Source organism: Drosophila willistoni (assembly GCF_018902025.1).
Source record: "Drosophila willistoni isolate 14030-0811.24 chromosome XL unlocalized genomic scaffold, UCI_dwil_1.1 Seg142, whole genome shotgun sequence".
NCBI lineage: Eukaryota > Metazoa > Arthropoda > Insecta > Diptera > Drosophilidae > Drosophila > Drosophila willistoni.
In genome coordinates, this window is record NW_025814053.1 from 2,113,830 (window position 1) to 2,136,560 (window position 22,731).

Below are 22,731 nucleotides of genomic sequence, written 5' to 3' on the forward strand. Positions count from 1 at the left end.
ATGCAATTGTTGGGTGCGAATTTTCCTTTTGATTTGTTTTGCCAGCACACACTCTCACACACACACACATACATACGCACACACACACAACCGAAGCCCGCAAAAAGTAATGAGTATTTCGTTAGATTTTGGAATCTAAAGCGAAGAGAAAAGCGACCCTCATCACAGTCTGTGCTGTTTGTCTGTTGACCTTTTAGCTGGCGCGTGACTATGTCCATTTGTCCACTTTTCTGTTTGTTTCTTCTCTCGGGTGTGTGTACGCGTGGCCAAGGCACCAGCAGGAGGTCCCTTTAGCCTGGCCCTCCCACCATTTGTGCATTGTTTTAAAACATTTGCCACGAATTGCGCAAAATGGGTCAAAGACGAGGACTACGACTCGACAGCGACATCATCCCTTGGTTACGTTGCCATTTTAGTTTTCAATTAAATTGCCAAAAATTATTGCGCGTTCAACTTTGTTTTAGAGCGAGTGTGAGGGGCAGGGAGGGGGGACTTAAATGGCATTTCTTTGGAAGGGGTTAGCCCTGGGAATGGGCTAGAGAACTGTGACCGGTTAAACGTTTCCTGTTGCTTTGCTTATGAATCGATTTAATTAAATGAAATTAACTTGGACAGTTAAAGTTTTCATTTCAACTTAAACCTACTTTTTTCCCTCCCTTCCATACCCACCCTCTTCATCATACCACAGGGAATGAGAATGACTATGCTTACTTAGCGGCCAAAAAGGATGTACTTGAATAGGACTTTACTTGACGTGATGAAGCTCCTTCTTCAGTTCTATCAAATGCTTTTTGATCTCTACCGACATTTGGCCACATGTCGGATGGTTATTGGAACAATTGAAAAATCAACTTATAAATTGCATATTTAAAAATCAATTTATTTCTTCTATTCTTTGGCTTGGCACTTTTTCACACATCTCTATATGGGATAATGGATGCTGCATCCTATATAATATGTATTTCTTCCATTGTGTTCAATTCGAAAACAATAATTCATCATTGCTTCCTTCCATTTCGTTTACTCGTTTTTTTTTTTTTTGGCTTTTTTGTTGTATTTTTGTTTCCAAATGGAGTTTTATCTGTCGGCATCATTAGTCAGTCAGTCGATGGATGCTCTTCTCGGTCATCATCTTCCTATATATTCTTCCCCGTCCTCCCCGTGCTGCTGGATGGAATTGCATTTGTGTGAAGTTAGAATTCCTGGCGCAGACAAAACCTGTCAGTCAGTCGCTTTTGTGGCTTTTGTGTCCCGAATTCAGATTTTGAACGGATGCAGAAGGAGAGCAGAGCAGAGCAGACCAGAGCAGCATGGTTTCTGGCTTCGTTGGTTTTTCCTTCTTTTTTTTTTGCTCACAGAAAAGGTAACTGAGACTACCTACTACACATAGAATATAATGGATGAAATGCGATGAGCTGAGGAACAATGAAAGGAGAATGAAAGAATCGTAATGCCTTAAATTGCTTATAGAGTTATTAACCATTTTATAATCATTAGGCTGATACGACCCAAAAGGGTCTGTGTAATTTGAGAGTATTTGTCTTTTCACTCATAATGATGATGATGCACCAGCATCACCATCTTCATCAGCTCCCTGGACTGACTATGCAGGTGTATTAGATCGCGGCAATCTATCCACTCACAAATTGGATCAAATATAGAGATACATTTTGAGCAGTAATTACTGTATTGAGAGGGTAAGGAACACAGACCATAACCAAACCGGACCGTACTGTATGGGACCACCCGTACTATAATTTTCTGGCTTTGGGCAGGAAGTTCAAACATCTTTTTGTTTTAATTTCTTAAAAGCCCGCAGGTGGTCAAGGGTCAAGTTGATTTAAGCTTAAATGATCTCTGATCCAAATCAATCTTTCCAGTTGACTATATTGCTTGATATCTGAATACAGTCCAAACGAGCACATCCAAAGAGAAAGAACTCAAGAAGAAAACTTTCCCATCACATTATCTAAAATTAAGTTCGAGCGAAAAAAATCTATTAGCAAATTGGGCATGCAAAATCGACAGTGAGGGATAAAAATTGTATTGGATTTTAAGATAAGAAGAATACATGTCCCACACACACACACACACACACACACACACGCATTGTTTCGGTTCATCAGGTTTGAGAAATTCGCTACACAAAAAATTGAAATAAAATTAACACACTTCAGAATCGCGATGGCGAGTCATTTGGTTAGGTTTTTGCGATGGCAATAAATAAAAGCGCAGCGAAAGTGCGACACGAACGACAAAATAACAATTCTATAAATCACTTATTGCTCATCGAAGGGATGGCAGGAGGGTGGTCGGGGTGTAGGAGGGTGACGGCGGCGACATCAGCGGCGGGGGTGTGAGGATGAGACCGTTGATAAATTGCTTGGCAATGCCTCGAAAATAAAAACAAAACAACAATGATAACTGCAGATACAGATTCGTTGTTGTTGCCCTCCGTGTGTATCCTTTCTATCCTTGTATCTTCGGGCATCTGTCAGCTCTACGCAATTGCATTTAGTAAATTGCAGACGAACGCATTCAAACGTAACGCTCCATTTTCCACACACATACATGCACACACACATCTAGACAAGATAGCATTTTCCCCATTTAGCCAAAGTTGTTTTTAGTTCTGTACGATCCGTACCCTTAATTGACATGGACGACGATGCCAGCAATTAAACCAACCGAAATGAAATGTTGCCAATGTCGAAATGTTGCTTGATCCACAATTTCGAAAATGGGCAACAAGTGGCGGCCAGAATCATGCGGAAAAGTTCTTCATTGCCCAACAGAAACGAGCTCAATAAAAAAATAAAAAACAAGACAAAGAAAATCATATTCATCAAGTTAGGAAACTTACTTGCTCATAAAACAAGTAAATACTCGTAATAATTAAAGTGAAGAGACTCACACTCATAAAATAGTAAAGGCAAGAATGTTGCTTAGCAACATGTTGCTAAGGCCACTCAAACATTTAAAAAATCGATGCACCGTGGTACCAGAATACTCGAAAATGGTGTGCAATTTAATCAAAGAGCATTGTTAGCCGAAAAGTCAACTTATAAGCCTGTTTATTACTCTGAAAGCGAAACCCTCTCTCTGTTTGGCTAACAAAATCTTTCTTCAAAAGATACTTCAATGGCTAATGAGTAAACTAACGTGCAAGATCTGTTCCCAATAGCCCAAACCTATTCAAGACGTTTTCAGCAAGAAGGCGGTATTCAGGCGGGGTTCACCTACATATATTTCATGATGATTTCAACAGGTTGACAAACGTCAAACTTGATATAAAGAAATGATATTAAAGAACCGCTTGCTAAATGGAATACACTTCTTAGCCTTTCAACTTGCGACCAGTTTAGTCTAAGTTAACAAAATGAAGAGCGTGTAAAGCCTTTGTCCCGCTAATGTAGTGCCCAGTTTCTGCCGTTAGTTTTATTTTTAAATTTTAAGGCGTTAGTTTGTATTTCAGTAAGTGGTGGGTAATTGTGTCGATAAAAATAATCAGCTGAGCTTAGAAGTTCGATAGTTTTACTATCGAACCCTAGCGAACCCTGGCTAGACGCCTAAACCACGCTGCTCCTCCAGAAAATATATAAAAAATTTAAATCTGGAATTTTCTTGGCCATCAAGCCAAATAATTAATTAAATATAAATCTGGATCATCTAGGACAACAACTATTATAGGGTTTTGTGAATCTTATTATCGTAAGTCAATTTTTTGTGGATGTTTGAATCTTTGGAAGTTTCTAATAAGTTCTTTTGAAAACTTAGCCATAATCAAATTGAATGCGGAAAGCCTAAGCAAGGAATTTTATATTTGAATTCCGAGAATTTGCCAGGGATAATTTTTTGAGACACCGTGGGCTCAAAAGCTGCACACCGTGAAAGGCACAGAGACATTTCGACAAAGTCAACCAGCTTGGAATAGCCGCCCGAATCGGATACGGGCAGAGAAAGTTTCTTCGTTGCGGATTGAGAGTCCCTTATACCGAATCTATTGCATAGGAATGCCAGACGCTTGATTTAACCTAACATTTTATTCCTAAGCATCATCCAGCGGACGACGAAGGCCTTCGACGGACCGGACGGATGGGTAAGTCCTAAGTTCTTGACATAAATCATGTTCGATCTGGTACTTCCCTGTTTGTATGCAAAAAGAAAGCGGGTTCAGTGTCAAATAATCTGCAAATAACAAAAGATCTCTCAAGTAACGTAAAGCTAAAACAAAATATTAAGGAAAAAAGAAAATTGCCAATCATTGTTGAAAAATTGAAACAATATTAAGAATCGCCTTTGACTGTGTGAGCGAGCCTACAGTTATTTATAATTAATCTCGTTATTTAAGTGGAGACTTCCAAATTCCAATTGACATTTTCATTTTTGAATATCTATAAGTTTATATATATCCACCTTGCAATTAAGATTCACAAAACCAAAACATCTTATCCCTAATTTGGCTTTTGGATGCCTGAAATGATCCAATTATTTAATTTGATTACCGTATATTATTAATCATCATTTTAGTTTAGTCAACTCGGATTATGTTTCCGAATTAGTGAAGTATTTTGGTATTCCGTAACCCTAGTGAATAAATATCATTGGGAAAGCTTAGACGCGAAGCTATAATAACATCCTCATAGCTTCCCTATTCGTGCGATACTAATATACTCTTTTTCTCTATCCTTCTAGTTCATCTCTTTTGGTTAAGTAATTGTGTAATATTCGTGCTCTAGGGACTTTGTTATACCATACACCCATAGGGTGAAATGGTATATTAAAGTCGCCAAAATGTATGTAAAAGGCAGAAGGAAGCATCTCCGACCCCACAAAGTATATATATTCTTGATCAGGATCAACAACCGAGTCGATCTAGCCATGTACGTATGATCACCTAGATCTCGGAGACTATAAGAGCTAGAGCCACCAAATTTGCTATGTAGACTCGTGTAGTATGTAGAGTGATCAAGTTTATTTCAAATTTTTGCCACGCCCCTTTCCGCCCCCGCAATTTAAAAAAAGCGTTTATCTCAAAAACTATTCCAGCTAGGGACACCATATTTGGTATGTATATTCGCTTAGTAAATGCACACATTTTGTATGTATAAAAATTTTGCCACGCCCTTTTCCGCCCCCGTAATTTGAAAAACTTGATTATCTCCCGTATTTTTTTACCTTATGCAATCAAATTTGGCACACTTAAATTTAATACTGATATCTAGCAAAATACCAAATTTGATCAAAATCGGATAAAAAACAGTCGAGTTATGCATATAAACGTTTTTCCATAAGGCCGGAGTTGGCCGTTGGCTGGTGGGGGCGCTAGGGTGCTCGTATGATTGAGTGAGCGAGATACTAAGATATGCTTGTAAGAAGCATGTGAAAATGCATTTGTTTAATAAAGTTGAAATATTTGCTTTACTGGTGTATGGTATACCTAAGTCGGCGAGACGACTTACTTACTTCATTTTTTTATTTTTATGTACTACGGGTGTATTGAGTAATGCTGGTCCAAAGAACCCCCCCAAAGACTGTTTGCTAGCCGACAGCCAGAAGTCCCACCCGGACCAAACTTCCCGATACATTAAGCCCGTAGATGTGTTGGCTTTGGCCTAATTTGTGGTACTCTTGCCCATCATAACATCTGATGATTAGGGACTGCGAGAGAGACTACTAATATAGGCTGAACCTGACCTTCTTGGATCAAAGAAGATTCTTTGACTAAGAGGGGATGTACATGATCTGGATTCATTCCGGGTTGTGTACATTACAAAATGATATTAAAGAACCGCTTGCTAAATGGAATACACTTCTTAGCCTTTCAACTTGCGACCAGTTTAGTCTAAGCTAACAAAATGAAGAGCGTGTAAAATCTTTGTTGCGCTAACGGTAAAACACCATCATGCAATGCACCGTGGCAATGAATCGTCAGTCGGGGCTCTCACACATTCTCATGCTCGCTCACTCAGTCACTCACTCACTCCCTCTCCTGCTTCACACACCCTCACCCTGTTGTCGGTTTACTGCTGTGAGCGCTGGCAACATGCTTAGCAACATTTTCGAACGTCGTCTCCGGTCATCATCATCATCTGGCGGCATTTCCATTTCCAACGCACGACGCCAACGCGGGCCGCTTTCAGTTGTATTTCAACGGCGAACGTGTCGAGTTGTCGAGCCTCGCATTATCTCTCGCTCACACAGTCTCTGCTGTGTGTGTTTGTTGACTCTCTCGCTGGCTCTCCGTTCTGTGGCCGCTCGCTCTCACAGTAGTGTTCAGTTGGCCCATTCTCGGAGTCATTGTTGCTGGCTAACTTTGGAGTGTTAGTTGTTTGTTAACTTTTAACGGGCGCGCGCGTTCCTCCAACTGCAGTTGTGTGCGGCGCGTATCTCAGTGCCTCGTACTGTACGTGTGTCTCTTTGTGTATGTGCGTCTGTACGTGTGTGCCAGTTAGACAATTCACAAAATTGGTAATAATAATAATACTACTGAAAAACAAACAACAAAAGCAAATTCTTAATTTTGGCCCCTGTTTTGCCATCGGTCTGTAGACACATTAGACAACAAATTTTTTGTCTAAAAATAAGAGACGACTAAAACCAAATACCAAATTCCTGAGATCTATGAAAACCTATGAGGCAAATTACTCATATATTTTGTCCCCACTGGGCTAACATTTTTTCTTTTTTTTTTTTTTTTTTTTTATTGTTATTTCCTATGTCTGAGTCACGTGCTGGTCTGAAAACTCGATCAATTTGTTGGCAATAAAAAACTACACAAAAACAGAACGCAGAAAAGTGCAGAGTTCTTTTTAAAAACCAAACAAAGATGAAAAAATAAAAATACTATATTTTTTTTACAAACACAAAGTTAAAGAAAGAAAAATAAAAAAAATTAAGTGACGTTGCAAACAGGTTTTTGGACCCCACTCTGAAATGACGCCCAAGTTGCGCTGCCGCTGCTGTGCCTGTGCCGTGTTGTAGTGTTGCCTCTCTGTGCGTTATTAACGTGTTCGACATGCTTAACCCACACTGAGCCACAAAAAACTATAGACATAATTAACAAAACAAAAATACGACAAAACAAATAAAAATTTAAAAAAAGGCAACAAAAAATTCAAGAGAATTTCGACGACCGCCCGCCCCTTGTCGACATCAACAAAATGAAAAATTGTTCGGGGGAAAAACTTTGAAATGAAGTGAAAAGCCAGCCAAAGCGCATGTTGACAGTTAATTGATCATTTGTTGCTCTTACAAGTTTTCTTTGAAATCTTATTGTGCACCCTTTTTGGCCCACATTGATTGGATCATTCATTAATTTTTTACAGTTTTCTATGGTTTCACGATTTTCTTCTTCGTTTACAAAAAAAAATCAAGTTTTTTAAAGGAAAAACAAAAATTAATACATTACTCGCTTTTATTCACAAAGTTATATGAGTTGCGAAAATTCGTATTTTTGAAGCTTTCTATATAATATTTTCCAAAAGTGTCCAAAGTTTTTGAAAAGTTTGCAAACTTAAAAAACCAAATTAAAAATTGTTCAAATTTCCCAACCTTTTTGAATATGTACTTCCTGAACAGTGTGGAAATATTTTTGCCATTAGTTTGCCATTTTTTGCACTTTAAAATATTTTCGAAAAGTTAATTATGTGAACGAGAGACGACACACCTGAATTTCCATGAACATTCGGCCAATTGTTTTGACAATGGTTAAAAAATATTTCACATTTGTTTTTATGTGTTTAAATAGTTTTTCACTTTTATTTAATTTAAACTAGTTTTTAGTTTTTTTCCCCCCACATGCATATTTCATATTTTCTTCCTCCTGAGGCGGGCTACAAAAATTATCTCACCCGTCACAAAGAGAGGTGGAATGTTTTCCCTAGCCCAAGACCAATTATTATTTGTATAAGGCATATTTGGAAAGGTTTTCATTTCCAAGTAATTTTATATAATTTTCTTGACATAAAATGGAAATGAGAAAAAATGGGAAATGTCAAGGCCTCAAGTGAAATATTGATTAAATTTTTATAGCCAATGATAAACGGGGTAATTGGACTGTTGAGCCACCCAGTTGTTGGCCAAGTCAAGGACACTCGCCGAATGAGTTTAGATCCAATATACTGATAGTGAGTCACGAAGACAGAGAGCCACAGACTGATAGATTGCATGTATGGAGCGGGAGAGCCCTTATCGCAGTAGTTTGCTATCTGATAAATACATAAAACAAAATACATATTGAGAAATCATAAAGAATAAAAATATGATGGAAAAATGCCATCATGTTTTATTTCATTTATTTTTCTTCTTTTATATATGTATATATACCTACATATATACATACATATCTATTTAAGTATGCGTACAGGCACACTTCGATTGCCGGCTCCCTCTGTGTGTGCCTCTTAGTATTATTATCTCTCTTTCTCTCTCTCTTTTTCTCCCCTATCTCTCTGACACTCTCCACCTTTACCTATACCTTTGTCTGTGTGTGCTACTACAACGTGTTTCCGATTGCCAGTCAGTAAGAGAGTCAAGCCAATTTCCGTTACAAAAACTGGTCAAGAAGTGGTAGCAAGGCATCAGGTTTTTGGCTTTAGTTCTACTGCCAACTTAAGAATGCAAAGAGTCAAGACAAAGGCAAAACCATGCCACAGACATTCATTCATACACACACAGACAAATACACAGAGTCACTAAGACAAGTCGTCACACTCTCGCCACCGAAATCGTTCGAGTGTGACGCAGAGGAACTGCAACAACAACAACAACTCCTCTACTGCAGTGACGCTCCCCAGACAATGCCTGCCTTCTCTGCCACTCTTCAGAGACATAATGCAAAAGGCCAACATTTGCCATTTGTAGTAATTGACTTAAGGTCAACTTCATATGCACATACAGTATATATGTATGTGAGCTAAAGGCAAACTTTATTGCCCAAGACGAGCCCCTTAGCATATGCTTGCATTTTCATTTAGCCTCATTAACGAGATATCTCGTTGAACATTCACTCGTTACACTCAAATTGGGAACCTCGACTTTAAAGTCGTTCATAGATTGAAATCTATTTATCCATCAGTTAGGTTATTTAAGTTTGGCGAGATTTGCTAACGTGATATCCCGCTGAACATTTACTCGTTACACTTAAATTGGGAATTTGTTGGCAAGACTTTTACAAATTGGTATCTATTTTACTTTTCTTATCTTTTCCATTAGTTCAAAAATATATGTTGGGTAAGACTCACTAATGTGATATCTCGCTAAACAAAGGTTTAACGAGTAAAGTCTCATTGCAATGAAGTTAGCAATCTCGTTACATTTTGGCAACTCATCAGATTATTTAACGCCTCACAATTACTCTTTTTCCGAGTAGATTCCAATCTATGCCAATCAATTATAATTGATTATTATAAATAATTATTTAAATAATCTTTACTCGTTAGATTACGAACATACTAACAACGTTATTTTCTTTTCTCTCATTTGATTTTTGCAGATCGACACGCCAAGCATTACAGCAAAATTAAAAACAACAGAAAACAAAGAAGAACTGAACTAAATATATGGAATTAAAATCATATTAAAGCCAAACTCGACAACAAAATAATTGTTAAAATATTTTTTCCACAATTTTTTTTTTGTGTGCTTTTGTGTAACTGATTTTAATTGTGCAAATAACAAGGAACAAACACAAGAAAAAAAAAATAGAAAAAACTCAAAATGAGACAAACACCAAAGCAGCGTGTGAGTCCACTCGCTTTCATCGTCTTTGTGATGTTGTGCGGTGGCTCGTTTATAGGTGAGTAACTCAATAACGTTCTTCTCTAATGCATTTGGCCATTTTTTCCATTTTGTTTTGCTCGAGTTTATGCGTTTATAATTAGACACGAACGACGCGTACTACAATGAGATAAAGTTGTAAAGTGTGGCATGGACAAGGAGGAGGAGATTGGGAGGAGGATAATTGGTGGAGAACATTCCTGTTTCATTCAGCGCATAAATTCAAAATTAGCAACAACAATAACACCAACAAATTGGTCAAGTAGAGCAGCAATATAGACACGATCAAGCCATTTTACACGCCTAAAGATACATATATCAAAAATTTAATGAATCCAAAGGGGAAGCCAATAGCTGCCAATACTGAGAATCAGGCCACGCAATGAGTTAGCGGAAAACAAAAATGGAAAAAAGAACGACTGTGGAACTTTCATATCTGAACACAAGAGTGATGATATGTGATGTTCCTCCTCTCTACTACAAATACTACCTGTGTGACCATGAAACGGCCGCCTATTCACGTACTTAGTGCCTGGCGCAAAGTAAACACATCCGAAAAAATAACATCCCAAAACAAAAATTACTTATCACACAAACAGAGCGTCGTCGTCTTCTGAACTCTTGTGTCAATATTTATTCCCAAACTCGCCATTATCGTCATCACACCGACGCTTCGTCAGTGTCCAGACAAGCGTAGTTTAGATAGAGCCTAGCTAACTAGGCAAATATCATAAATATGTATATGGGTCTCATTAATTTGTAGAGCGATTAGTAGGGCCCTGGGGTAAAAGATATAATACCAAACAGGAGACAGGGACAAGCAGCAACAGCAGATACGACAAGATGGTACATAATTGTGACATTTGTTGAAAGTCATTTTGTTTGAACTAAACGTTGCCATTGAATATGAATACATAAGTAACTCTTACCTACCAAGTATAGGGCAACTAGCACCTGACTCTTCTCTCAGAAGAGGGCCATAAAAACAAAAAGTTGTGCAAATATTTATAATCTTCTGGTGCTGGTGCTAGGTGCTTGGTGACAAAAATTATGAAACGGCAAAAAGTTTCTAGATAAAGGTTAATGGTGAATCTATGTTACAACAGCAAGATTTCCATCATGGCCAACAGATTTGACAGATGACTGAGAGGTGTCGCAAATATTATAAACTGGGTTAATTACTAAATAAAAATTGCCAAACGTAATTTGTTTCTTCTTTCTGTTCTTTTTCTAAGACATACATTCTGTATACGGAATAAGACAAGGTACCTACAATATACATATGTGTACATATATAAAAGTTTTGAATAAATATCACACATCTCAGCTCTCTTCTTACTGTCTCTCGGTATGTCTGTCTGACCGTCTGGGTCACTTCTTATTGTTGACTAATCCATGACCGTGCCAATGCCTAAAAGAAAATTACCCGATACATGATTCATTCTAGCAGCAATCACCCATAACATTGGCAACGGTTCCAGTCGCTTCTCCCACACAGCGCTAATTACCCCACGCGTATCAATGCAACCCCGAAAATTGAATTGAGCACTCGGCAAGGTGCAATGATAGGCCAATTGTCCGAGGGCTTGACGTTTCAGAAAATCTGCCTGCATTTCCACACAGGCACGCAAGCATTGGCCGTATGACTGAGAATAGCACAATTCCAATGAATTGATATTAATCGATCCCGACCATTGCTTATTGCCGCTCTGATAGCGCGCCACAGTGGATACAACGGCCGCATGACCGCCCGGCACCGTTTCATCGGTTTGATAGATAAGCTCCACGCCGACTGATAGTGTTGGCATCAACTCCTGCAGGTATGAGGCCACTATCACACCGGTACGTTGCTTCACATCCACATTGTTCAGTATCAGCGAAAAGGTGAAATCGTCGCCCAAGTAATCCGCGCTCAGTTGACTGTGCACTACCTCTGAATCGACCATGGTGGCACTGAATTTACTGCGTATGCGCGCCGACAAATAGTTGGTAATATTGGCCGTCAGATTCCCCTTGGCATCAATTTCGCCCGTCAGCGTAGGAAAATTCTCTCCGGTCACGATATGATGATGGTCGCCAATATAACTGGCACTAAACTGATACAACGAATTGCCAGGCACTGACAATGTTAGGGCATGTCCTATGCCCAATTGGTCATTTAAGGCCATGTTTTTGATTATCTTCAGACCGTCGAATGGTGTCGGTATGATCTCACGACATCGTCGATGTAAATCGGCCACTGTGCCAGGATTTCTCTTCTCTGATTTGTCACTTAATTCATCTGCCCATCGTCTCCAACTCATTGGCTCTTCAGATGTGTTAGCAGTCGTCGGGGAAGGTGTTGGCGGTGGTGGGGGTGGTGTTGGTGTTGGCGGTGCTGCTGCTGGTGGAGCTTTCGTAAAGGACGAACTATGATCTTTGTCTTGTCGTTGCTGGTATTGATCTATATCATAGCCATCTCTTTCATTGGCCGTACGTATACCAAAAAAACTAAAGAGGTTATTTTTCTCTCCATCGTTAAAGGGATTATTTGCAAATGCATTGCCCATTGCTGGATTAACTCTCTAACTGAAAGATAGATGAAAGAAAGCGTTTTGTTAGTCATTGACCTCTACACACACACACACTTAAATAGAGAGAAACAGAGAGAGAGAGAGAGAGAGAGAGAGAGAGAGAAAACCGGCCAACAATTACCACATCCGCTTAATTTGTCGAATCATTTTTTTTTTGTGTCTCTCTCTGTCTTTCTCTAAAAAACACAGAAAAAATTAAGCAGAATTAATTAACGCAAGCGGATTTTGAACAAGAAGAAACTCCCATCGTTGACCTTTTTCACTTCTTTTTGCTGTTTGAATGTTGTTCTTGTGCCTTTGTTGCATTAAACGCGGCCCGCCGTTCCATATATCTTTTTTATGACCGCTATGTGAAAACAGTGTGATTCAGATTCGACAGCGGAATGTGTCCGTCCGTCCGTCAGAAGGGCAAGTGTAGTAGATGGTTCTAATTAGCTGCCTGCGCCTCAAAACTAGCCTAATTGGGCGAAGCTTTTTCCCCTCTCTCCCTGCTCTATGTGTAGGTTCGTTTGTGCTGGGAAATGGACAAAACTGACAATTGAAATGCGGGTTCGTTCACTTAGTTAAAAATGTAGGCTGAATATATGCATAATTCTAACGACTTGAAAACGGTCCGTCCCTATTCCTCAAAATAGTTGTTAAATCTCAAAATTTTAACTTCGTTTTAAATGGAACTTTCTCTTTTCTGCCTTTATTGACGGTTGTTTCTAAGATTTTACAATTTGTTTCGTCAAATAAAGCTTACAAATTTCTTTTAGTGACATAGAGGGACAAATGATTTCTATGGTAAGGCGGAACAGACACTGAGTGATCCGTTGAAAGAGGGAAGTGGACTTTTGACGAAAAAAAAAATTAAACTTGGTTTTCGGTATTGTGTTTTTGTTTTTTTTTTTTGTATCTTGACTGCATTTAAATTTTTGTTCTTGGAATTTTGTGCATAACTTTGCCAATTTTTCCTTTCGTTTGGCCCGCTTCGCTTCCTGTCTCTCTTCTCCATTCTCTCAGTTACGGAGTCTGAGAAAGTCAGCGGCCCTTGGGCCACATCAGGTTGCTTGGCTTGGCATGGCTCTTCGCTCATTGTATAGAGATGAAGAAGCTTATGGTCAAGCGCCAGTCTTTTGAAGCTCTTAAAGTAGAAACACACACACACACACACACACATACACAGATACCGACAGACAGACAGACAGACGGACGCTAAGAGGAAAAAGGAAATTCCAATTATGTTGCAAGTCTGGCCTGGCCGTGCGTAGAAAAGAATTGTTGCTTGTCGTTTTTATAGTCTCCCATCTCAGTCTCTGTCTCTGTCTCTATATCCTCCCCTTCTCCGTCGGCCCTTCCTGCTAAGACTTCTCTCTCAACTCTTTCTGTCGCCTGCAGTTGTTCTTTCTTTTTCTATGCCTGCCACGATTTTCTCTCGTTTTAATTTTAATCCAGTAAAGAAAAAAGGGGCATTTCTTTAGAGTCTGTTTCCCCAAACCCCCCTCAACCGGCAACAACAAGAGGAGCCACTTGCCGTCGAAGCAAAGGCACAATTGTCTTTTGTAGTAGGTACACATTATTGTTAAGGTTTTTCGTTGTTATTGTTGTTCCTTTTTTTTACTCTCGGCTCGATTTAAGCAAGCATTTTGCTTTAATTAAAAGAAAAAGTATAACATTATGGATTAAGTTGTTGCTTATTGTTGTTGTTGTGTGGCCAAAAACAAAAGCGAATCAGACAGAGAGGGAGAGTGGGAGTAAGGGAGGGCTAGGAGGAAAGGAGAGGGGTAGTGCCCCCAAGGATTCCCATGATTAACTCACAAATAATGGGAGCCTGCCTGCCTGCCTGCCTGCTGCTGCTGTTGCACATGTCTGTGAAGAAAAGAGTTGATCCAAAAGAAATGGAAAGAAAAATTAAACACACAATGCACATAAAAACAAAAAAGAAGCGCAAAAAAAGTAAAAATAAAAGGAAATACTTGCGCATAATTAGTTAGCATTGTTTCATGCAAATGAACCCAAGCCGAAAATGTTATAATTACAGGGGCAGCACAAATTGGCGGCCAACGTGGCCCTCCACGGCGTCGCCACCGAAGCACTGTGCACCACCTCGAAGTCAAGCGTGTTGGGCTGTTAAAGTTTTCACTGCAAAACTAATTATTATATGTGCTAGAGAGAGAGAGAGACAGAGAGAGGGAAGAGAAGTGTGGGCGAGGAAGTGAAAGATTTTTAAATGGAAAAAACAGATGCGAAGCAGTGTGAAAGATATATACATATACTTATACTTATATGTCCAATGATTGTCCCCTTTCTTTCCCCACACACTCACTCCTTTTGAAACCCGCATAAACATCAGCCCCCCTCCACGCCCCCTCTTTGCCACATTTCCCGCAATTTTGTTTTCAATTAAAATTTATCTTGAGATGACTTACCCAAAAACTTTTTCGAAACACAAATCAAACATAAAAATATTCCGTTAATGCACACAGCAAAAGAATCGAGTTGATCGTTCCGAGACCCGGAGCACGAGGATTGGGAGGAGTCGTATCCGGATTGGCTGAAGAAAGTCAGAGAGCTTCGTTGTTCCTTTACTACTATTTGGATAAAATTGAGCACAAAATTAGCCAAATGAATTTTCACAAAAAGAAAACAAAAAAAAAAGCACAAAACAAAACAATTGCAAAAGCCGAAAAATATAATTTTTGTTCTTCTATTTGTTTTCCAAATATACGTGTGTTTGTTTTTTATTTAAGATATGCACTGAGTAAAAGTTTATATACGTATATACTTATATGAACATGTATTTTGATTGTAAAATCAAAGGCCTACTGACAAATGTGGGGAGAGAGAGAGAGAGAGACAGAGTGATCTCCACAGGACAGGAAGTTGCCACTGTGACGTGCCAGGCCTTACAAGTGCGGGCCGCATCCCGTGGCATACGAAATTGAGTTATTAGACAAGAAGGTCTACCCCCTCCCCGTCCAATTGTTCGTCCCATCGCCTCTGATTGGCATTCATGGCACACAGACACAGACCCATACCCGTCGTCCAGACATCGGCCCAGTCCCAGACAAAGGGACTCTACCTGGACATACTTATATAGGAATATGCCGCCTGACTGCCTATCTATTGAGCCATCTAAAAGACAGTAGTATGAGTGTGTTTGTGTGTGTGTGTGTGTGTGTGTGTGTGTGTGAGTGTGTGTGTGTGTGTGTGTATGTGTGTGTTCGGGTGCAGGTAGGGTAACCTGATGACGCCTGGCATACACAACTAATTGCTAATTGGATTATGTCTTACTCTCTCGCCTCTCCGTCGTTTTGGTTCTGGCTCTTCCTTACTAGCGTTTAGTCTCCGAGTTCGTAAGGTCAATGATATCCGTCGCCAACCAGCCAGCCATATATACTAACCATTACACCCATCTATGCCTTTGGCCTTAATCCAAATGGGGTTGCATGTTTTTAATTGACTTGCATTTTGCAATTGCATAACAATAAGATCCACTGCCACCAACCAGCAGTATCTACATTTGCCTACACTTAAACCAAAAGCAGAGAAAGCTAGGCAATTGCGCAACTAAGTAGAACCTTTACAGAGTGCGAGGTGAGCCTCGCCGATACCCATTAGACACACATACATATGTGCATATGCATTTCGATCAGGTTGAATCCACAGCAAAAAATCGAAAAAGAACCCTATAAAAAATCTCATTTTTATTCGCCCTGTATTTGCCCTGTCCGGAGCTACCTTCCTTTCTCTTGATTGCGGCGTCAATTGTCATACCTATTGACGTTTGGTTTGTTTTGTTCTCTTGCCTCCGAAGGGTTTTCATTTTGTTACGTTTTGGTTTTTGTATTTCCTTTTTGCGCTTCTGTAATTGGTAATGCAAAGTGCATGGAGTTAGGTATCAGATACTACAGGTACGAGGTCAATTGTTGTCCAGGTCCTGCTCCGTCTGCCACCCTCGATTCGTTTAATTTTTTTCCTTTCCCCCATCCCCATCCCAATCCCCTTTCGCCTCCATTCTTTTACTCTTTTAATCAATTCTTCTTCTATTTCGCATTTTTGAAGTGTACTTTTGTGCATTGTCCGGCAATTGTCGATTCAGTGTGTATGTGTGTAGACTATGGCCACATACTTCTCCATGGATGCACCGCAACTCCGAAAGTTCTTCACACAGCTATCATGGCTATCGCCGGATCATAGAGACAGAGAGAGAGGTGATAGGTGACAGGGGTTGTGGGGGTCTGGAGGGGCTGGTGAGATGGACGGACAGGCAATTCAACTGTTGGCAAAAGAATTTTTCTGTTCTGTCAGGTCAATTGTTTTCATTGGATTTCATTTTGGCTTGCTTGGAAATTGGAATTGCTCTGTGCTCGACTTTGCATAATCCTCCTTCTGACCAAAATAAAATAAAAAAATAAATAACACAAAACTATACACATCGAGAATCTACCTATTCACTAACCCATCCACCTACGTACATATACTTGTGTATACATATACATATAAATATCTGTGCTTGGATGGGAAAAAAAGGAAAGGAAAAACTTTTGTCCCACTCATTAACTCTCCTAGCTACTCACTGCCACTCACGCCCCAAAATCCAAACTCAAGCATTTACCTCACATTATTCCCACTCCCCCTCATTCTCCTTCTGCTCCTGCTCTTCCTCATTTTGTGTTTTGTTCCCACCATTAAGCTCCAACTATCAGCTGCATCTCATCACAGTCCCACACACACACACACACACACACACACAAATGGAGAGGGAGAGGGGGAAAAAACGAAAAGTGCATCATCCTCTTTACCTCTTCCTCTCGTTCCGCTGCTTATGGCAATTTTCAGCATTTAACCAAATAAACCTCTTCGCCAAGAGTTGCCGGTGCCGTTGCTCACTCTGCGTCCTCTGTTCCTCCCCTTCCCCCCATGGCCATATTCTGGCATCCAGGCATTCATCCCACCACTGCCACATAACATTCCCATTCCCATTCACATGACGTGCTCAGTGCTCGGAAACGTCATTATCAACGTTTTTGGCCTCCTCCTGTTGCTCGAATTTGTTGCGATGCATCTTTTAATACCCTTGCATAAATTTTGGCAGAGCATATTCAAGGCATTCTCGACCATGTTTAAACTCTTGAGCTCTCGCAACCTCTCCGAAACCTCATGTACAGTTTTTGTTTACCATCAAATAGAATTTTAGCTAGGGTGTAGAATAGTGCGGCTAGACAGTCTAGGTGTTTTTTTTTACTGATATGTATTATGCGACCAGAGTAACCTTGGCTTAAAAAAAAGAAGTAAGTCATCTCGCCGACTTCGGTATACCATGCACACAGTAATGCAACTGTTTTCAAAATATATATAATACCAAATTTGACTCGGCTGATCAAGAGTATATATACTTTATGTGGCCGGAAATGCATATATGCCGGTTACTTGCATTTGACGACTTTAATATACCCTATCACCATATTTGTGCATGGTATAATATCTAGCTACGAGAGCTCACTTCGAGTGTGTGTGTGTGTGTGTGTATGTGCGGGAGTGGGAACGAGCTACAGGACAGCTTTAAATTCAATAATGAAAACAAGTTGCAAATGTTTTGAAACAACGAATCAGTCAAACTAGGAACCAGTGAAGAGATTCTTGAAACTAGTTCCAATAATTACGATTACCAGCGGGAACAAGTGTTATTTTGCTTTTGAAGTACTCTAAACTTGGGCAATCGAAACGTTCAAGTTAGTAAATTGAACTCATCGTGTCGTTTAGTCGTTTTTCCCCCGTTTTTTGACTAATCTAGTTTCATTTACTTCATAAACTAGTTTCGGGAACTTTTTTATTCAATTTAATGAACTAGTTCTTTAACTTTATGTCGAACTTTCCTCACTTACTTTCCCATGGCCCTGAGATGCTGCTCCATTTGACTGTCGACCTAACCAACCATCCAACCAGCCAGCCAACCAACCGACCAAGCAAGCAACTCCAAGCAACCAAAAAAAAAAAACTATCCCATCGCATCCATCCATGGTAAAACTTTGAGAACTTTTAGTCAAAGCCAAAGCCCAACGCCAACGCCAACGTCAACGTGGAGGCCGACGCCACGATGGCTGACTGAATGAGTGGTTGACTGGTTGGTTGTGCGAATTGTTACCCACTATCCACCACCACCAGCAGCACTTTTTTCCCGCTTGTCCATACCATCCTTGGCCATAGTTGGAGCGTGCATTTTCATAATTTTATGGCAATTTTTCACATGCGCCTTTCGCAAAATGACGCTAAAACTTGTTCGAAGCCATCCCATTCTCCCAAAGTCTTAAACAATCCTGTAACTGTGGTGCCCGCTATCCCGGTTAGCCGTTCCCCTTCATCAATTCCATCAACTCTCGTTGGCATCATCGCCGTCGTCGTCATCATCATCATTGCTGTCCGTTTTCTGCTCTTCTCTGCTCTTTGTTTGCATTTTAGTCATGAACTTTTAAACATTTGTCATGCATAATTTGCGCACCAAATGTATTGGAAAGAATTTTAAATTGATTGTTATTGTTGTTTCAAGATAAAACGGAGCTCAGCCTCCCATCCCAATTCCGGAGTCAGAGTCCAGTCACAGTGTTGTGTGCAAGAGTAAGAGTCAGACATTAGTCAGATCTCCATTCCAGTGCCATCCAGGCAAGCACCCATCACTGTCAATAATTAGCTTAACCCATTAATAACCCTCAACATGCATTTTTGGTGGGATAAACTGAGTCAGCTCGCCATGATGATATGCTGCGGGCGGCAGCCAACTCAAGGGTTTGCCCTCAGGATGGCCAGTGCCAAAGATTAATGGTTTGACTCCACTTCCTCCTTAACTCTTGTTGGTACCTCGGTACCTGTAGCTGTTGAATTCATTCAAATGCTGGCACAAAAGTGAAATTTCATTTACATTTTCAGATGCCTGAGATTCTTTCGTTCTTGCGTTCGCGGTGCTGGACGAGAGAGGTAACTTATGGTTAGCAAAGATTGTTCTTCTGAATTCCTCATCATTTTCGTCATCATCATCACCATTGTTGTTGTTGTTGTTGGGTTTTATGTTTTTAAGCTCTTTGCAGCAAACCGTAAATGGGAGACAGTCACTGACAATGGGTAAGATGATTAAATTTTGCTGATTCAGTTTAATTTTTTTTTCCCTGCCTGCTTGCTTCTCGACTGACGGCGGTTTTTGTGCAAAATTTTGTATCTTTTGAATGTTCTTAAGGATTTGATTACAGCTTGTGAGTTTCCCCTTACCTTCAACTTTTCCCTCTCTGTATTCTCAACTAGATGAATTCTTTCGAAAAGGAATCATTCCCACTGCAAAATAATTAGTCTAGGCTAGGCTTGTTGGAGAATATTTCATAATCGGATATCTTTAATTTAGTTTTATTAATTCAGCTCTAACAATGTTCCATGACAAACGAATAAAAGTAATTGTTAATGCACAATGCCTATACTACCCAAACACGCACGCACACACACACACAAATCGAGGGAAATGTATCGAAAATTGCTAAAGTGTGCGCCAAGCAATTGGCTACAAAAGGCGTCTAGGGATGCGGATGAGGGATCTCGCTGGCCCCCATCAATACTTGGCTCTAGGTTTTTGACATTTGATTTCTGACGCGTGTCGTTTTAACGGCTTCCATTGAATCATTTGTCGGAGGGTTGGTTCGTTCGTCCGTTGGTCCGCTGGTCGCTTGGCTGATGACCAAAAAGGAGTGGCCCTTCTTCGTTCATTCCTGTTCCCTGTGCTTGTTGTTTCCATCTCACTTTTATTTTTATGATTGTTTTAATTTTGTTTGTTGCAAACAAATAGGCGGAAAATGTTGATGATGTCGATGCAACCATTTGCAGAGTCCCCATCCATCCATCCATCCGTCCATCCGTCCGTCCATCTAACCCTCTAGTAAACGGACGTGCGCGTGCGCGTGTTGCGGCCTAATAAATTTTTTGATTTATTAATTATTCAATTCGAGAATTGAGGGAAGCGTGTACTCTGGTCGTTACTTTTTCGGTTATCGACTAACCAATTAGCCGTAGGACTTATTAAGGGTATTCCCAAACGATGAAATGATGTACTGCATTAAAGAAGAAGAAGGAGACGAAGGAAATTACTGGAAAATAGAACTTTGTTTCTATCGTAGCTGCCAAAAAAAAAAAATGGCAAACTGTAAATTAAATTAATTTGGCTAGGAACTTTCATTTTGACAACCTCTTGACTTCTTTTTCTTCTTCTTGTGCACCGTCAAGAGGCTGCCTAATGACTTCCTTTGTCCCCAGTGCCAGACCCCATCATCCCGCACCCCGTATACCCAGCATTTCTTTCACAGGGCACTTAGGTTTTTCTTTTCCCGCCGCAATTTGTCAACACAAAAAACACAACAAACATTTGAAGTTGAAGTCCTCCTCCATCTCTCTCTCTCTGTGTGTCTCTTCTTTACCAAGAGGAAAAATGAGAAAGACAAAACGCCTCGCGGCTGCCTCAATACAATTTTTTATTTATTTTTTGTATTTTTTGTTGTACTTTGTGCGGAAGTTGTATGGCTGCTCTCTTACCATTTGGCACTCAATGAATCATAAAAGCATTTGTGTTGTTTGTTGTTTCCTTCGACTTTTTTCTACTACATTTCACTTTTTTTTTTTTGGAGCTTTGTATTTTTTGCTTCTCTTTTTTTTTTTTGGTATTATTTTCTTAATTCAATTTCTCAGTTTAATGCAGCCAAACGAAGCGTGCAAAGTTCGGCTGTTTCTGATGGACTCAACCGACAACAACAGGTGTTTCTGACTCCGGTCTCCGCCTCTGTCTCCATCTGCCTGTCCCCTGATATGGGTTTAGCGATGCGTAAAACTGTATTCATCGATAATGACGAAATATTGGGGAAAAAAAATGAAAAATAAACGTTTACCTACACATGGTAGGTATGTACGAGTAGAGAGAACAGGTGATTTGATCTCCCACAGGAAGTTCAGAGAAAAAAGTTTGCTCATTTAATGTTTTTTTTGTGCGTTCTCTCTGACAGGAAGTTAAAAACAAGGCTATAAAAATGTTCATGCAATCCATTGTAGATAGTTAAGTTCTTTTTTTGATGAGGGGAGGGGCTAACTAAGCTGAACTAATGAACAGAACAAAACACAACTAGATACCCTTTCTAAAGGGCGTATCCATCATCATATTGATGTAGCAAAGATAACTCAATTCTATTCTATGTGAGCTTATATTTCGTTATCAGAAAACCGATTTCAATATAGTTATTCCTAATTTTTATCAAATTTACAAAATAACAATCTTAATAGCAAACTAAAATACAATGCAACGTAGACAATCCGAAATCTTTTCATATCTAAACAGACCCATCTCTAAGCCAGACAAACATTTTACCCTGTCATGTGACGACGACTTTATCTTTGTGGTAATCCGAAAAAATTGAATTGTAAACAATAATTATGAGACTTCGGGAGAGAGAGAGCGAGAGAGAAAGCACTAAGAAAGTGAAAAAATGACAACAAATGTGCTTAATGTGGCAAAGAGACTTTAGTTTTTTAGATCCCGTACTTAATGTGTTGGCAAGAGGGTTGGGGAGACGCCGAACCGCCAACCACCAACCACCGCAGTGGCAGCAGAGAAACTTAGAGATTAATGCTAATTGAAATGCATGGAGGGGAGAACGAGACAGCGAAAGACCGAACTGGCTAGCTGATCTATGGGATATTTCATCTTAAATGAAGTGTTAACAATGCTGCCAGAAATGGAAATGCCTTTTGCCATAAATCAGATTCGCAATTTGGCAAAGTGCTAAGACCAAAAAGACAAAGACATAAAACCAACCGAAGGCTAGATATGGAGCATTACAAGTCAGATAGATTTTGAATTGAGACCAAAAGCTAGATGCCAAGTACACTTAGAGATGGACAAAACTACACACTGATGACTCATCTAGAAGATCGACTCCAGAAAGGGCACATTAAAAGGTCAGGTCAGCGATGGACAATAGCAAAGATTGCAGATTTGAGACGACTCTCCACTCACGACTCACAGTGTCATCTCTAAGCTGGTCTTGGCTCTAGGAAAGTCGTATGACATTTCCCGGCCATGCAATATATGTACATATATATTTCTTGGCTGGCTCTCTGATTTATGCGGCTGCAAAAATCAAATTAATATTTTCTTATTTTTGTATCTAGTAAACATCCCTCTCTCTCACTCTATCCCACCCCTTTTGAGTAGTGAAAGCATGTCGTCAAGCAACCCCCCGCCTGGAATCGATAATGTTGTTTAGGCGTAGCGCCATTAAAACTATGCCAAGATTGAATCTCTAAAAAGCAGCGGGTGATGGCAAAACATAAATTGTTATGCCCAATTTATTCTCCACCTCCTCTTCTCTTT

The 22,731-nt window shown here is 39.8% G+C and overlaps 2 protein-coding genes and 1 long non-coding RNA gene across 7 annotated transcripts in view; 1 reads left to right on the top strand and 2 right to left on the bottom strand.

Moving 5' to 3' along the window:
- The first annotated feature begins 6,135 nt into the window (after nt 1-6,135).
- Nucleotides 6,136-22,731, top strand: part of LOC6653042 (fasciclin-2) — a 70,739-nt gene continuing 54,143 nt past the window's right edge. For 4 of the 5 annotated variants that reach the window (XM_023181309.2, XM_023181308.2, XM_023181310.2 and 1 more), the window contains exons 1-2: nt 6,137-6,471; nt 9,497-9,799. In XM_023181309.2, the coding sequence (XP_023037077.1) occupies nt 9,721-9,799 (79 nt within the window). In that variant the 5' untranslated portion in view covers nt 6,137-6,471; nt 9,497-9,720. Of the gene's footprint in view, nt 6,472-9,496; nt 9,800-22,731 lie in introns of all 5 variants that reach the window. The other variant, XM_023181307.2, reaches the window with a different exon arrangement.
- LOC6652959 (mitochondrial import receptor subunit TOM40 homolog 1) lies at nt 10,983-15,106 on the bottom strand. The gene is made up of 2 exons (XM_002075322.4): nt 14,765-15,106; nt 10,983-12,348 (listed from the first exon to the last, which is right to left on the bottom strand). The coding sequence occupies exon 2, from the start codon at nt 12,327-12,329 to the stop codon at nt 11,169-11,171; it is 1,161 nt and encodes a 386-aa protein (XP_002075358.3). The 5' UTR covers nt 12,330-12,348; nt 14,765-15,106; the 3' UTR covers nt 10,983-11,168.
- Nucleotides 19,736-20,955, bottom strand: LOC124460579. The gene is made up of 3 exons (XR_006954476.1): nt 20,904-20,955; nt 20,355-20,425; nt 19,736-20,285 (listed from the first exon to the last, which is right to left on the bottom strand). It is a non-coding gene; the product is annotated as an uncharacterized LOC124460579 (long non-coding RNA).